General features: G+C 46.4%; 1 protein-coding gene across 3 annotated transcripts in view; it reads right to left on the bottom strand.

Moving 5' to 3' along the window:
- The window catches only part of AKAP13 (A-kinase anchoring protein 13), a 74926-nt gene that overhangs the window by 5792 nt on the left and 54614 nt on the right, over positions 1 to 14520 (bottom strand). For all 3 annotated transcript variants that reach the window (XM_030497334.1, XM_030497335.1, XM_030497336.1), the window contains 12 exons: positions 14367 to 14484; positions 13599 to 13847; positions 10580 to 10656; positions 9038 to 9219; positions 8873 to 8955; positions 8368 to 8547; positions 7452 to 7616; positions 5303 to 5373; positions 4734 to 4778; positions 3540 to 3590; positions 2717 to 3166; positions 662 to 974 (listed from right to left, as the gene is read on the bottom strand). In XM_030497334.1, coding sequence (XP_030353194.1) covers positions 662 to 974; positions 2717 to 3166; positions 3540 to 3590; positions 4734 to 4778; positions 5303 to 5373; positions 7452 to 7616; positions 8368 to 8547; positions 8873 to 8955; positions 9038 to 9219; positions 10580 to 10656; positions 13599 to 13847; positions 14367 to 14484 — 1984 coding nt within the window. The remainder of the gene's footprint in view (positions 1 to 661; positions 975 to 2716; positions 3167 to 3539; positions 3591 to 4733; positions 4779 to 5302; positions 5374 to 7451; positions 7617 to 8367; positions 8548 to 8872; positions 8956 to 9037; positions 9220 to 10579; positions 10657 to 13598; positions 13848 to 14366; positions 14485 to 14520) is intronic.

Below are 14520 nucleotides of genomic sequence, written 5' to 3'. Positions count from 1 at the left end.
CTACCATGAAATTACATCTCATAACTGGTGAGCTTCCTTGTGCACAAGTTGGAAAACAGTGAGTTACTATAGAGATAAAGCTGGTCATCTGAGGGCCTGAGATTTTATTTCATGGGGGTCAGAGGTTTGAGGTGCAGAACTAAGTCCTAAGGGGATGCAAAACTACCATCTCTGTCTTTTCAGATCAAGAGACAAGCTAGACTGGCTTGAGGGGAAAGGAGAGGCCACCAGAAGGGTTGCAGGTATCACTTCCAAACTACAACAGAGTTAAAGCAGACAGCACCCTTAGGGGGTGCGATGGCCAGGAGCATCCCAGCAGCAGCTCATGGAAGCACATACACTGAAGTGGGACATTTTCCTCCACAGAGCAGAGCAAGCTGAAAAATAAAGGGAGAATTCAGCCCATGGAGGCTGCTCGGATGGGACAGGGAAGGAGCAGGGAGCAGAGTACGTCCCTCTGACAACCCCAGGGGCTGCAGAACAGAAGCCCACAGAAGACCACTTCAAGCCGGGAACTCCACTCATCACTGATGATCTCCCATTCCTGTGTTATTACCTACATTCAAGGCTAGATTTCATGGCTTACATGAGTTCAGTGGCTCAAGCAAAAAGCCAGCTCACCAATCCTCAAAACACACCTCTGACCTCCCGCGACACTCACCAGACTGTTGGGAGCGATGTCCCCGGCCCTTTTTCTTCTTTTCCTTCTTGTCCTTTGGTTTGGCTAAACTGAAGAGGCGAGTAGGCATCTGGGGCTGTTCCTCAGCTGCCTTGTTAGTCTGGTTTGTTGTGCTAAGCAAATGGAAAGTGCTTTTCTCTTTGTGTGTCCTTGAAAGACTGTTCCTTTTAGGGGAAACAGACAGTTCTGCATCAAAGTGCCCTTGTTTAGGAAGGGAAGGGCTCTTCTGCTTGGAGGACTCATCGATGCTGGACTGGGAGGAGACTCTTGCAAGTTTCTCATGTAGATTTGAAACCTATAAAGAAAAGGTGTTTCATTAGGGCATGAAAGAGGCTAGCAGAGAACCTAGATAGTAAAGGTGTGTCCCAGACCACTCAGAAACAGGTTATTCTTGTGAACATCCAGCCCATTTCACCAGCAAAAAGTGGTCCCCCTCCATGCAAAGCAATGAGAGAAGCAGCCTTCTCAGTTTAAGACAAAGAAACGAGGCATATAAAGAGTAATGCTCCAGTTATCTTTTGCTCCTACACGTACTATGCTATGTATCAACAAGCCAAGGGCAAACATTCTCTAAGATCTCAATACCAAGACTCACCCTGCACCGTTTGTGCACACAGATGGTGGCAGGAGGCCAAGGAGAAGCGTGCCTCTCCGGGAGGGGAACGCCAGCACAGAGCACTGGAGCGGCATGTGTCAAAGGAAGCCTTCCCAAGCAAAACATGAAAGCAAAACAGTTTTCCTGCCTCCTATTTTTTTCCCCAACGGCTGTCTCAGGATGTAATTGAGCCCCAACATTCAAAGGGAAGATCAAAACAACAGCTCAACAAAGCCTCACCAAGCCCTCTATTAATAGCTCTGAAATGTCAGGGAGATACCTGCCTCGAAAAGGTGCTTCCTTCTCCTAATCCCCCTCACAGCTATTTTACCTCTCAGCCTCTCCCATAGCGTCCATGCCCCTCGCATATCTATGTGTGCTCGATGCTGGAACAGCTTCACTGTGTGCTCAGAAAACAACCGGCCTGATCAGGAACCAGGGTGGGAGGGAGCAAGCCCTCCTCTGATGATTTGCTTTTCAGAGCTCACTGCTGAGCTCTGCAATTAATCCATTCAGGCACCCAAAATCATTTCCATTCCACAAGCCAACATTTATAAACTCATTTTGCTACAGCTGTAAGCAAATTACATTCAGAATTAGCGAGTTACAAACAAACAAATGATCAACAACAGGCTTAAGGATCAAATTCAACCTATGTTTTGCCTGTGGATGCTTGCTCTCCTCAGCCACACTGCTGCACAGGTCCAAGAAAGATAAACCCCAGCTTGCTGAAAACTGCACAGATAGGATCTGTGTGTGGGCAGGCAAGCACCAGAAGCCTCTTGCAGCAGAGCCAGCAACCTTTGCTTACTGAGGTGCCCAGTCTCTTTAGGACACAGACAATGCCCATCTCTTTGCTAGATATGAAGAATACTTCTGGAGACGGATGTAAGTGTGCAAACAGCCTTCCCCTGCAGTTAGTTACAAGCCTCACAAGTGGCTTCTGTGACAGCTGGAGGGTGCAGGTAACCCACAACGCTCAGGCTGTTCGTGAGAAGGACGTCTCATCTGCCTGACAGCTCCCCAGAGCTCAGCCCCCATGCGGTGAAGGCCAATGTCAAAGGCAGTATCGACCTTCTAGGCATTGGACTACCTACGGCATCTTCTCTGCAAGCCAGCTACCTCTGCTCTGCCATCCACCAACACACAGCACAGAAAAGTGAGCAGAGCTCAGGCTGTTGTAAGCACTTACTGCTCAGGACTGGCCAGGCATCCTGAAAACACTGCGCTGCATCAACACTAGCAGCTCTGGAGATGCAAGAAACACAGCCCTGAACATCATATGCAAGGGAAGAGTCAGTTTTAATACCAGGCCCTGAATGTCTACGGCTGGGCTGGCATCAGCCTATCCCTGCTGGCATGCCGCTGGCCTAGAAGCCGGCTGGGAGCTCCCAGCAGGGAATGGATGGTTCCCCAGCAGCCTGGCCACTGGCATCATTTACCTGGTTGTGGTCCGGCTCCTGCCGCATTTGAGCTAACCGCTCCACGTCCTGCTTGAACTGCACCTTCTCCCTCTCCAGCTGCTTCTGTGCCGTGCGAAGCCTCTCCAGGTCAAGCTGGTAGGAGGCCTTCTTCACCTGCAGCTCCTCTCGCTCCCGCTCAAGGTCCTGCCACCCTCTCTGGACCTGCTCCTCTCGCTGGGCCAAGTGGGCTTCCTGCTCCGCCAGCTCCTTCTCCCGAACTTCCCACTCCTTCTCTCTCTTCCGCCTCTCCTCCTGGTGCTGTGTCTGCTGCTTCTTCAGGTTGGCCAACTCCTGGCGCTGCTTCTCCAGGTTGCGCTGCTTCTCCTGCTCCAGCAGTGAGGTCGGCCGGAAGAAGCTTCGAGTCAGAGCCCTCTCACTCAAAGCCAGCTTCTGGTCCTCGATGTAGGTGTCCTGCTGCAGCACAACACCCTAGGAGAGAGGGGACACAAATCACTGCAATGCACTCTCCATAGAAAGAGGCTCCATCCCTAGAAAGCTCAGGGTGCTGTACCGAACCCCTTCTTCTCCCACCAAATTCACAGCTCAGCACTGCTGCCTTATGGCTGGGCTACCAGAGGATCTCCCCCAGCAGTTCCCCAAAATCAGGTAAGCACTGGTTCACTTAGGCAGCAGCTCATTCCTACAACCTGTTGGCATGCTGCCTGCAGGCTGGCTGTGGAGCATTCAGCTGCACAGGAATGTGACAGGCAAAGGGGAAGGGGAGATGGGAGTGAAGCATGAGCGGCAGGATGTGCAGTTTGGGCACAGAGCATGCAGAAGCAGGATGAATAGCCAAGCCTACCTGCAAAGCACTGAGCAGCTTATGGAGGCTGGTAATGGTTTGGAGGACCTGCTGCAAGAAAACAAAAGCGTTGCTATTAGATCTCACTGGGTGCCAGGGTACACATAAAGCCCACTCCTTTTCTACTGTGACCCACTGGTGGGTCTGACAAGCTGTATGGCCACCCCTCTATACCTTCCTTTTTCTCACTGTTCACCTGCAATGCCTGCATCATCCCCCAGTACACAAAAACATCCCGTGGACATCTCTCAGAGGTGCCTGGCATCATCTTCCTCACTTTCCTAGCCATCAGTGCAGCAGGGAAGAAAACATCTGCAGAAGCACTGAACAGCACAGACCACATGGGAACAACGGGGTTTTCCCTGCAAACCATTTCCCACCGCGTCAGCTTGCTCAGGAACAACCAGAGCAACTGGGATGAAACCCAGCAGTTTGCTTAAAAATTTAAGAGAAAGAACTTCAAGGGGCGAAGAAAGGAAATCTTACAATGAATATGGACTATTTGTACTCTCCCAGCCCTGGCTGACCCAAACAATCCCCCTTGTCATTAAACAGAAAAACTGCAATACAGCAGGCACACAAGTATAGCAGGTGTGTTCATGGTGGCTCTCTGAAAACACAGGTAAATGTGAACACATCATGCATCAACACAGAGCAAGCTACTTTAGAGTGACGCCCTATCCCTAGCTAAAAATTTTCCTGAATCTCTCCTATCCTGCAATTACTTTTAAGAAGAAAAGCCACTGCAGTGTTTGCAATAGTGGTGTGATAGCCAGCGTTAAGAGAACTGCTTCTCATTGTGCCACTAATGCTAATTGGGAGTTATGAATGTGTATCAAAGGGAGAATAGAAATCTAATTGCCCCCATTCACTGCACCTGCAACAAAATTAAACTCCCTCTGTCTGCAGATGCACAATAAGTACAGCCCTGTGCATCCTAGTGGTAATTAACCCTTGCTGCCTATAATCAGCACATATCATCCTGCTGGCAAGCAGATGACAATCAGTGAATTCCCTGTCTGAACATCCAAGGTTAAACAAATAAATGACACAGTGGGTTTAACTTAATGTATTTAAAAGTCTACATGCTCTTCCGCAAATGAAATGTGTTTTCTTCTACATTATTACCTATTGAGACAAATTCACTTGCCACTTAAATGAAGGAAACAGCTGAGCAACAGAATCAGTTCTTACCTCGTTATTCCTTTTCAACATGAACATCAGATTAGCATTTCCACCCTACAAAAAGATCACAGATTTAATATGAGGACAATGAGAAATCACAGCAAACGTGTTCTAAAGCTGAACTAATGACAGACCCACTAAACCCGCTGCCCCCATCTTCCATGCGGGGAGAATTTGTTGCATGTTTTTTAGGCAAGTTAAAATCATATCAAATGAAATGTTAATTAGGGATCATTTTGTAGTTATATGATGCATCAATCCACAGCAAGAATAGGTGCAAGGTTATAGTTGACCTTAGCATTTCAGTAACGATGCATAATTAAACACATGCTTCAGCTGATCTGCAGACAGATGGCAGATGACCTGTATCACAAAGGAATACAACTGATTTGCAATGATCTTCAAGTAAGGATTTTAGCTACAGCAAAGTGGTTTTGGCTGCATACTTCCAATTTTGTTTTATTTTAACTTATTAGGATACATCTAATTGTAAAGAAATTAGGCTTTTTTCAAGACTGGAACTGTGAGTCTCTTCAAATCTGAACTCAGTGGCAGCAGACAGATAAACCAAGTGATACCTTCTTTAAAATGCTGTCTGACTCTGTTCTCCGAAGGTCCTGAGCATCCTCGCCTTCATCTTTCGCTCCACCTAAAGGAAGAAGCCAGCAATGCCACTGGTTATTCAACATTTTAAGCCATATGAACTTGCTAATGTCGGAGAAATTTAATACAGGAAACTCAGATGTTTCACAAAAGGGGACACAGAGCTTCTGACACTTTTAACTAAATGCATTTGCTCCCTATGTATATAGAACACATGAGCACCACCAGAAATAGTGGACGTGAATTCAGATAAGGATTGACTTTGGTTTCAGACAATGTGCTGATACATTCAGCACACTCATTCACTGGTGCTCTGTCTAGCTCCGGTGCTGCTGTCTGCTACCAAAGAATACTTGCTGAGAAGACATGAGGCAGAGTAAGAGCAGATGGAGAACAGCAACAGTATTATATCAGGGTGTATTATTGCAGGTATAGTTTCAATGCCTCTCTCGTGCAAGTGCAATTTACAGCTGGGTCAGATACTGCTGTGCAATACCCTTGTGTAATTTTATGCTAATTTATCCTTAACCTCAGTTATCTTCAACCTGTATCTATCAAGGGATATCTGTATCTCTAATTTCCCTGGTTGGATCATATCAGTGTTTCTGAGCAGGACTGCACTGACCTATGAGGCCAGGAGGGCTGCAACCCTCCACCTGCACTGCCCTTCTGCTCATGGGCAGTGAAGGAGTCACACGGCTCTTTGGTCCTCGCACTCTTGCCAAGACTCTTGCGCTTCCTTTACCAGCTGAGATGGGAAAAACCCACACCTGCAGTGGTAACCTCCCAACTGCCACTCTTTTAATGATAAACAACTTTACATACACCTGTATCTGCAGCAATGTGAAGGACACCGTATCTAGTGCAAAGGCCTCCTCCTCCCACCACCCCCCAGGCAGGCTTTGCTATTAAAGGCTGACTCTCAAGTTCTCCTAACAGACCTTCTCTCCTGCGCCACGTCCTGGGACCTTCCACCTCTCTGCAGGAGGAAACACCTCCCTTCTGCTTTGCTGGAGGGGAGAACGAAGGGGAGTCAGGTTATAAGCCTTGCCCAAGGTTGCATAGGTTGTGAACAGAACTGAGACGGAAGCCAGGTTTCATGCCTCCTGGCATCCAGCTGAACAACCAGACCCTGCATATTTTCCCCAAATTCTCCCAAGACCCTACAACTACTGAATTACAATCCAACTCAAAAGAGGACATTTCTACAGAAAAGCTAGAGCTGGACAGCCTGAGGTTGTTCCATTCTCACTGCAACACAGGGAGGCACAACCCTAAACAACCCCCTCCAGTGTGAATCTATTTGTCATTATGATGACAAGGCCTGTGGAGGGCTTTGCAGCTTTCCAATAGAGCTGAGAAAACCTCCACATACTTCTCATGTCTGACTGTCTGGAGCTAACACTGCTCCTTTAATGCAGAAGGTCAGACGAGGTCCAACAATCCCAGTGCTGAGACAGACACTAGCGCAGCAAAACTGGCTGTACTGGGAGTATGAGAGAGACCACAGAGAAAGGAATTTGAGGACAGGGAAGTTTCTGGTGAGTAGGGCAAAGAAAGCAAGCATTGGGAAGCAGCCAATTGTGCAGCTGAAATAAATATTCACACGTTTCTTTGGGATAGACTTAATTGCAGGAATAACACATGCAGTTGTATATGAAACACTAATGCATAGAGAGCAGAGCCAGGGGAGAAGGTGCTTGTTTCAGCAGTATCCTCATCCATTCACAAACACAACAGCACCAGGCTCCTGCTGGAAAATAACTGAGGAAGAACAGAGCTGCAGACACTACAGTAACAACATGATAAAACTAATCTGTTAAGAAGACAAATGCTTTCATGTGGCATGTAAGTAAAGGAGTAAGGACGATTTAGAAAGAGCATGGAAACAGAGGAGTGAGGGGTTCAGATGTTTAATCCTCATGTAGCCACAGGTTCTCAGCTACCATCATTCCACCTGTACACAGGCAATTTTTGTTTTTAATCTGTTATTTAATCTATCAACTATTACTGGAGAGGAGTTTGGAAACCCAAATCACCAGCTGCTGGAGTCCTTCTGAAGCAAGAGGATATGATGACACGTATTATCAACAAATGCTGATGTGCACATATGTAACTACTCACACTTGGAGGCATTCATCTGATGACTGTCAAATCCTCCAAATGTTTCTGCCCTTCTAGGCAGAGAGATAGGGCCAACTCCTCCTTCTTGTTCCATGGCAGTGCTGCTGACCTGCTGTCCGAGGGCAGTGCCCAGGCTCCTGTTCACCAGGTCTTGCAGCAGTTCAACTGATAAAAAGCAACAATATCTCTGTTAAAGACCACCTTGGACTCTGAGCAATTTTCATCCCTGCCTGAGCTCAGATCTGAAATCCACATGCTTTGCTATACTAAGAAACCATGTTTCTATGACAATGTTACGAATACTAAGCATTCCCCCTGCAAAAACTCAGTCTGTCTCATAATTTAACTCCAACATGGACCTCAGCACAGGCTTACACCTTCCTCTCTTCCTCCAGGCAACCCTGGTGTGCGCTGACAACATCATTTTTAGCCTCTACAAAAGTCACACCAGAAAGTTGCCCAAGTTTCCATCCACCCCTACACCTTTGTCAAAAGGCTCACCTGTTCCTTGCAGATACCACAAGCACAGTGGTATCTGTATCTCATCAAGGTGTGAGAGCTGGAACCCAAGCCCTGCTCTCACGCCTTGCTGAGCCTGAAGCATAGCAAAAGCCTGAATGGTCTCAATTTCAAGCCAAGGATAAATCCTGACTCCAGTGCAGATTCAATGCGTGGTTGTTCTCTGTGCCGATTTCTTTTCTGCCCTCTTTCAGCAGCCACCAATATTTGCTTCCTTTCCTGATTCCTCATTACTTGTCCCTGAGACAATCCTGTGAGTAGCAATATCTCCTTATCTATGCTTTTGTTCTGATAAAGAGAAGATTTGCCCTGCAAACCTGGTGGTTGAGGACTGATGGCTTCACTGAAGGTGGGTCCGCTGGTTAGTGTAATTAACGTGTCATCCTCATTTGCTCACCTTCATTTAGTGCAGTTTTCATGATGGCCTCTCCTTTTGGTGCCTCTTCTGTGTTGGCTCTGAAGAGCAGCCTGGAGCCTGGCATGTCCTCCTGCACAGAACTGTCTGCCATGTCCCGGAAGATCTTGGCCTTCTCCTCCAGCAAGAGGAGGATCTGCTTATCCTTCTGCTGAAGTTGTTCTGTGGGGGTGAACAGAAAACAGAGATGAAGACAGAAAATAAAAGCTTTGGCAAGAAAACTAAGTGATTCCCGAGATACTGGCCCCATCTAGTGGAACCTGATGAACCATACAACCATGCCCTGGGCAATCCTGCACAGCAACGGCACCCACCAGGCGCAGAAGTAATGCAAGCAAGGTGAGGTACAAGCAAGAGTTTGTATTTGCTGGATGCAGGATTCTCCCTCATTTGGAAAAAGTCATAGTTCAACCACAAATTCCAACACAACAATTCCCGCAAATTCCTGTAAAACCACTCCCCAGCTCTGTCCCCAGCAGGATTTTACCTTTCAGGCCTCTCACTTTTGCATCCGACACCTTCTTTTCAAAGTCAGACTCACAAGGGACTCCTTCATCTTCATCTTTATCCCTGGACAACAGATGTGACTCAATTACTACCAGGACATGACCATGTGCACCACCTGCCTTGCAAAAATAGCTTCACAGCTTACATGGTGTTCATCGTGTCTTGAATGATCTGTATCCAGCCATTACGCTCTTCTTTAGAGCTGGCATGGACTTCCACCATTTCGGGATCTTTCACACCCATACTGATGAGGAACAAACCCTTCTCTTCATGAGCCACTTCTCGTACGATCAGCTTCTTCAGAGAGATCACAGTGGATTTCTGGTCCTTCAGATGGAAAGAAACAAGTGAGGAGCGTGAACAGTATGAGTTCCTACATGCAAACTAGCATTGAGAATAACCAATAACCATACTAATACCTCTCCCAGGTTGTAAACATTTTCTGAATCTATGAGCTAATTAAACATATATATCATTTTAATGGGATCCAAAGAACAGGGAAGGGTTTGCTTTCCTCTAGTAGTTTTGTTAGGAAAAGCAATTCCACCTTGTTCCATTTCAACGAGGAATTAATTTAAATTTGACCTTGTGGTTTTGCAAACTCTACCGTGTTTTGTTCTAACTCCAGCAGACCTTTGATCTCATCTCCTGCCCACACTCTCTCTGTCATTAATATCAGAGCTCCTTAAACTTAGCGCAGCTTGTTAGCGCCTGCTTCACACACATTATCTTCAAGATCTCTCCCTAGGATGGAGTAACATCTTGTTTTCAAATCCCACAAAACCCCTGCTGTTCTCAGAAGCTCAGAGCTGACTCGTGATGGAGAAGACTTGTGTGTAAGATGACGTTCATTGTGTGCTCTGGTCTGTGTAACCAGCCTGCTCGGTTGAAATGACCTTTTGCTGTTGTGTCATCTGCAGATGAGTCAGCTCCTTTGTGCCTTTTACAGGATGCTATGACTGGGGTGATTTGGTAGCTGTTCACTAGCGAGACTTGTGTGTAAATCAGCTCCCCCTGTGCAGGGCACTGAGGCTGTGCGGATCATTGGTGGAACTGGAATAACAAATCATCAGCTTTCAAAATGTTCAAGGAGTGGAAAGGTCACAAGGCTTAGCCAGTCTAGACCATGCCTGCAAGGTACAGCCCCAACAGAGTCAATTAGGTACTAGGCTTTCTTTAGCAGGTCAGTGTGCCCAGCCCTTTGATGAGGCCTGTCTTCAAAAGCTAATGGTTTTGGTCTTATGCATTACAAATCTATTCCTTTGACATTTATTTGCAAGCTGTTCTGTTGAATTTACTACAGTGGCATTTCACCACCCCACCCCCGTAGCAGCTCACAATATATTCCTTCTGCTAAGATTAATTTTTACAATGTTTGTATTATCCCATTGCTCCCTCCTACCCCAATCACTGCTTTAATTTGCACAAACTGAAAAGGAGTGAGTGTATCAAGCGACAGGCAGGTTTTCAAGGCCAATTATCAGCTATGCCACAGCACTGCAGAAAGGGGAGGCAGGGCATGACGACGTGTTTTCCTATTAAAAAGACTGGAGTCTGTTCAGCAAAAGAAAATGTCATAAGCAAGAAAATTAAGTTGTTTAGCAGGCAACGGCTTGTTCACCGCACAACACACACCAAGGGTCTCTTAACATAGAAAAGGAAGGAGGACTAAAGGTTGAAGCCTTACCAGTGAGGCAAAGACATACTTCTGGTCCTTCTCCTGAAGGAATACGAGCATGTCAGAGAGGAGAACAGCCTGGACTTCTGCAAAAGAAAGAGCACACCAGTGCAGTATAACCACACAACCCACCCTAAAGCAGATTTCTTTTAATAACACCAGTGCTTGGGAAGGGTAGGGCTGCTTTTGCAAATCCTGGAAGCAGGGTCAATCTCCCTTAGGAGGATTAGCAGGGGCAGCTCCCGGAGATGCCAGGTTAGCTCTGCACCAACTTTGCGTTAAGCAGAACACAACAACACATGAGAAACCTGTGGGATCTTCTCCCATTTGTCAGAGTACGGGTGCTCCTCTCCAGCCACATGCTTTCTAACAGCTAGCACATAAGCCTAACAGCAAAAGCCAGAGACACTTACTAAATAGAAGCCCTGTTTTCTCAAACAATCAATATTTTAGCCCTCGAGCAAAATATCTGCACAGGAAGTTTTGGGTTTTATGGCTTTCTTGATGAGTGGTTTGTGGAGTGTAAATTATCACGCAATAACAACCTTTGTCAGCTGCAGTTTCTTTCCCAGGATATACTGACTTGAGGAGGCACCACTAATTCTGCTCAGAGACAAACACAACACTTGCTGGCTCCAAGGGGAGCTGACAGCGCCTGCATGAGATGCAGGACCTGGCTTTGTTTCATGGGAGAGGGAAGAAAACATCAAGCCAAATGAGGATTTTGAATGAGAATACAGCCTTTTCCCAGAGTACATGTACAGCCTTCCAAGTCTCTTAATGACATATCATAAAGTTACACAGCAACTGCCAAGTATATTCATTAGCAGAATGAAGCCCCCAGAATCCAAAGGGAAAAGGTCAGTGACCGGCTACACCACTTAGATACACACAAGCCCAAGGCTACTGAGGGAGCCACCAAGTGCTCACCAAGCCACCTTTCATCATTCATCAGTCCTGGCAAACCAGGGAGGTCCCAGTTGACTGGAAGTGAGAAACTGGGACCCCCATCTGCAAGATGGGCTGGAAGGAGGATCCAGGGAACTACAGACCTGTCAGTCTGACCTCAGTGCAAGGGAAGGTTATAGAGCAGATCACCTTGAGCGCTATAACATGCCATGTACAAGACAAGAAGGTGATCAGGCCCAGTCAGCATGGGTTTATTGAAAGGAAGGTCCTGTGTGACTGATGTAATGTCTTACTATGACAAGGTGACCCACTTAGTAGATGAGGGAAAGGCTGTGGATGTGGTCTACCTTGAGTTCAGTAAAGCCTTTGATACCATTTCTCACAGCATTCTCCTGGAGAAACTGGCTGCTCATGACAGTGGTGAAGTCACCATCTCTGGAGGTATTTAAAAGACGTTGTAGATGTAGTACATGGTTTAGTGGTGGACTCGGCAGCGGGAGGTTAACGACATGACAATCTTAAAAGTCTTTTCCAACCTAAACGGTTCTATGATTCTATTCTCTAATGCCCCACCCAGAGCCCTCAGTACAAAGAGGTTTTGTGTAATGTACTTTGGAAATCTTGTGACAGAGAGGAAGCAAACCAGAAAGTTAAATCATCCTGTGGGTAATTCCTTCCATTTTGTTTTGGGAAGACAGGATCCGTTCCAAACAAAAGAAACACCAAACTTTAATCAAAGCTGAAAAATGAACTCAAAGCTCTGGGACGTTTGCAAAAGTCAGCATTTGACTGTTCTTCTCTACTGTCTGTGCACTTTGCAAGAGGGGAAATGCTAAAACCCTCTAAGATAAGTCCGTCCTATACTTTTCTGTGCTCCATTTCAAATCCTGCAAAATAGCCTGAACATATGAAGTAGCTGCTCTCTCCCTGGGCTCTGCAGCTTGCCTGCAGGACCTGCTTTCGCTGGGAGGTTGCACTGAAGACAGAGGTATATTTATGTGTTTCTATGACTTAAGAAATGCAAATGGAGCCTGTACTTCTCACAAGATTTCACAACAGCAGCATAACTTGCTTCATCCACCATCTAAAGTCAGTAATACTCTCGGGTGCCTAGAAACCATCTGTAAACTTCCTGTTTCCATAACCTCAAAGTAAATCATACCCAATGTGGAATTTCGTGTTATCATTGTCTTCCTGCTCAGCAAGCACCAGGCTACCAGTTCCCATTCATACCCAAGTACTGTAGTTTAATCAGCTGGAATGAAAGAAGAAAAGCCCAGCCTTCCTACCAAGCCTACGACACAGCCCTGTCTGCCCTTACTGCTATTCCTACCAAGCCTGAGACACAGCCCTGTCTGCCCTTACTGCTACTGTGGTCCCTGCTGAAGGCTTCCTTGGGAGATTTAGTGTTTAATTCAGTAGAGAACTGCAGTGCTCAGCAGAGCACAGCACCTGAGAAAAGCTATTTCCACCTGATAGCAAACAAAAAGTAATTTAAGAAAACACTGACATAACAACAGGCAGCTGCAGGGACACCTCTCCCCAACAGTTTGCATCAGCAGCTTAAGAGCTTCAAGAGCAACAGATGCCTGAGACACTTCTCTGGACTTCGAGTGAAACTGGGATGGTGACACTGAGCCTGGCAGCCCTACTGCAGACCTTAGACACTGTGCTGCTAGTGGGCAGGGCCATCAGGAAGCTGAGGTTGGGTTTCAGATGCAGCAAGCACACTTCCTGGAACCACTCGCCGCCCATGCGCATCGTGGCACAGAGATGCGACTCACTGCTGGGGGTAACTGCAGCACCATCACGTTCTCCTGACCCAAAGGATCCCCCCCAGCAACTCCACTCCTTAGCTGATGCACCGAGGTGTCACTGCAACCTAAGCCTTCAGTGGGCATGCAGTCACCAGGAGGAAAAGCAGCTTTCTATCATCCCAGGAACAACATGAGGAATCAGAAATGTTGTGATTGGAAGTGAGTGTACAGCACAGGGAAAGCTGCTGTCAAAATCTCTCAAAGCAGAAGAATAAAAGCTAGAGACACCAATCTGAGCACTAATCCTACATCCATAGAGGGTGAGCTGTATCCTCTCTCGGCAGAAGGCAGGTTAGTCTTACCTTTTAACCGACCAGCTGCATTTTTTAGTGAAACAGGCCCATCGCGGATGAGCTTCCGATGCCTCAAGTCCTCTCTTGCAAACATCTGGCCACTCTTCATCCTCATGATGGACTTGCTATCTGTCCGGTTGTAAATCTCACCAAGACGCATCTTCTTTTCATAATTGCTGACTTTGCTGTTGACTGCAGCAATCACATCTTTAACGAGGTTTAATGACTGAGTCAAGTCTTCATGTTCCACTTCATTTTCTTTGAACAGAAAAAGAAACAGCTCAATTTCACTTCATCCTTGTGGACTCTCAACTTCCCGATTGTACTTCCTTCCTCCCCTCTATCCCAAATTCCCATATTATCACTTTTTAATACTTTCATGAGACAGGCTAATTCTTCCCCCTTAAGGAGAGTTTTGTAAAACCTTTCACATACAGGGTTGGGGACTATCCCAATATACTTTGTATATGAGATGGTACAGACAAAATTAACCACACGTTTTAGCCATTACCAAACAAGTAAGCTGAAAGACTTTGGAGTCTAAGCATGTTGCTCCATAATTAGCTACAGACAGACTTATAACAACTAAATCAAGGCACCCAAATAACTAATCTTAAATGGAGGTACAAAATTGAGCTATCATCTTACAGCGCTGTGAGACAGTAATGACCAGATTAGTCAGTCTCTTCCATGAAAATCTGCTTTAGCTGAAAAGGATCCAAGAGATTTACACTGGAGGAACAAATATATGCTTAGAATGTAGGAACCGGTCCCTACCTTTGGTGTACTGCAGTATCCTCTGTAAAAGGACTGGGTACTTTGTGATTCTCTGTGTTACCAACAGGATGCATTCAGAGATCCCAAGACGCCTCATCAGGGAGCTGTTCATTTTTTTCTAAGGAACAAAGAGGAAAATTCCAGTTCTGCAGCA

The sequence above is a fragment of the Strigops habroptila genome, chromosome 9 (assembly GCF_004027225.2).
Source record: "Strigops habroptila isolate Jane chromosome 9, bStrHab1.2.pri, whole genome shotgun sequence".
NCBI lineage: Eukaryota > Metazoa > Chordata > Aves > Psittaciformes > Psittacidae > Strigops > Strigops habroptila.
The sequence above is the reverse complement of the archived record's forward strand: the minus strand, read 5'-3'. Positions and strand labels throughout refer to the sequence as shown.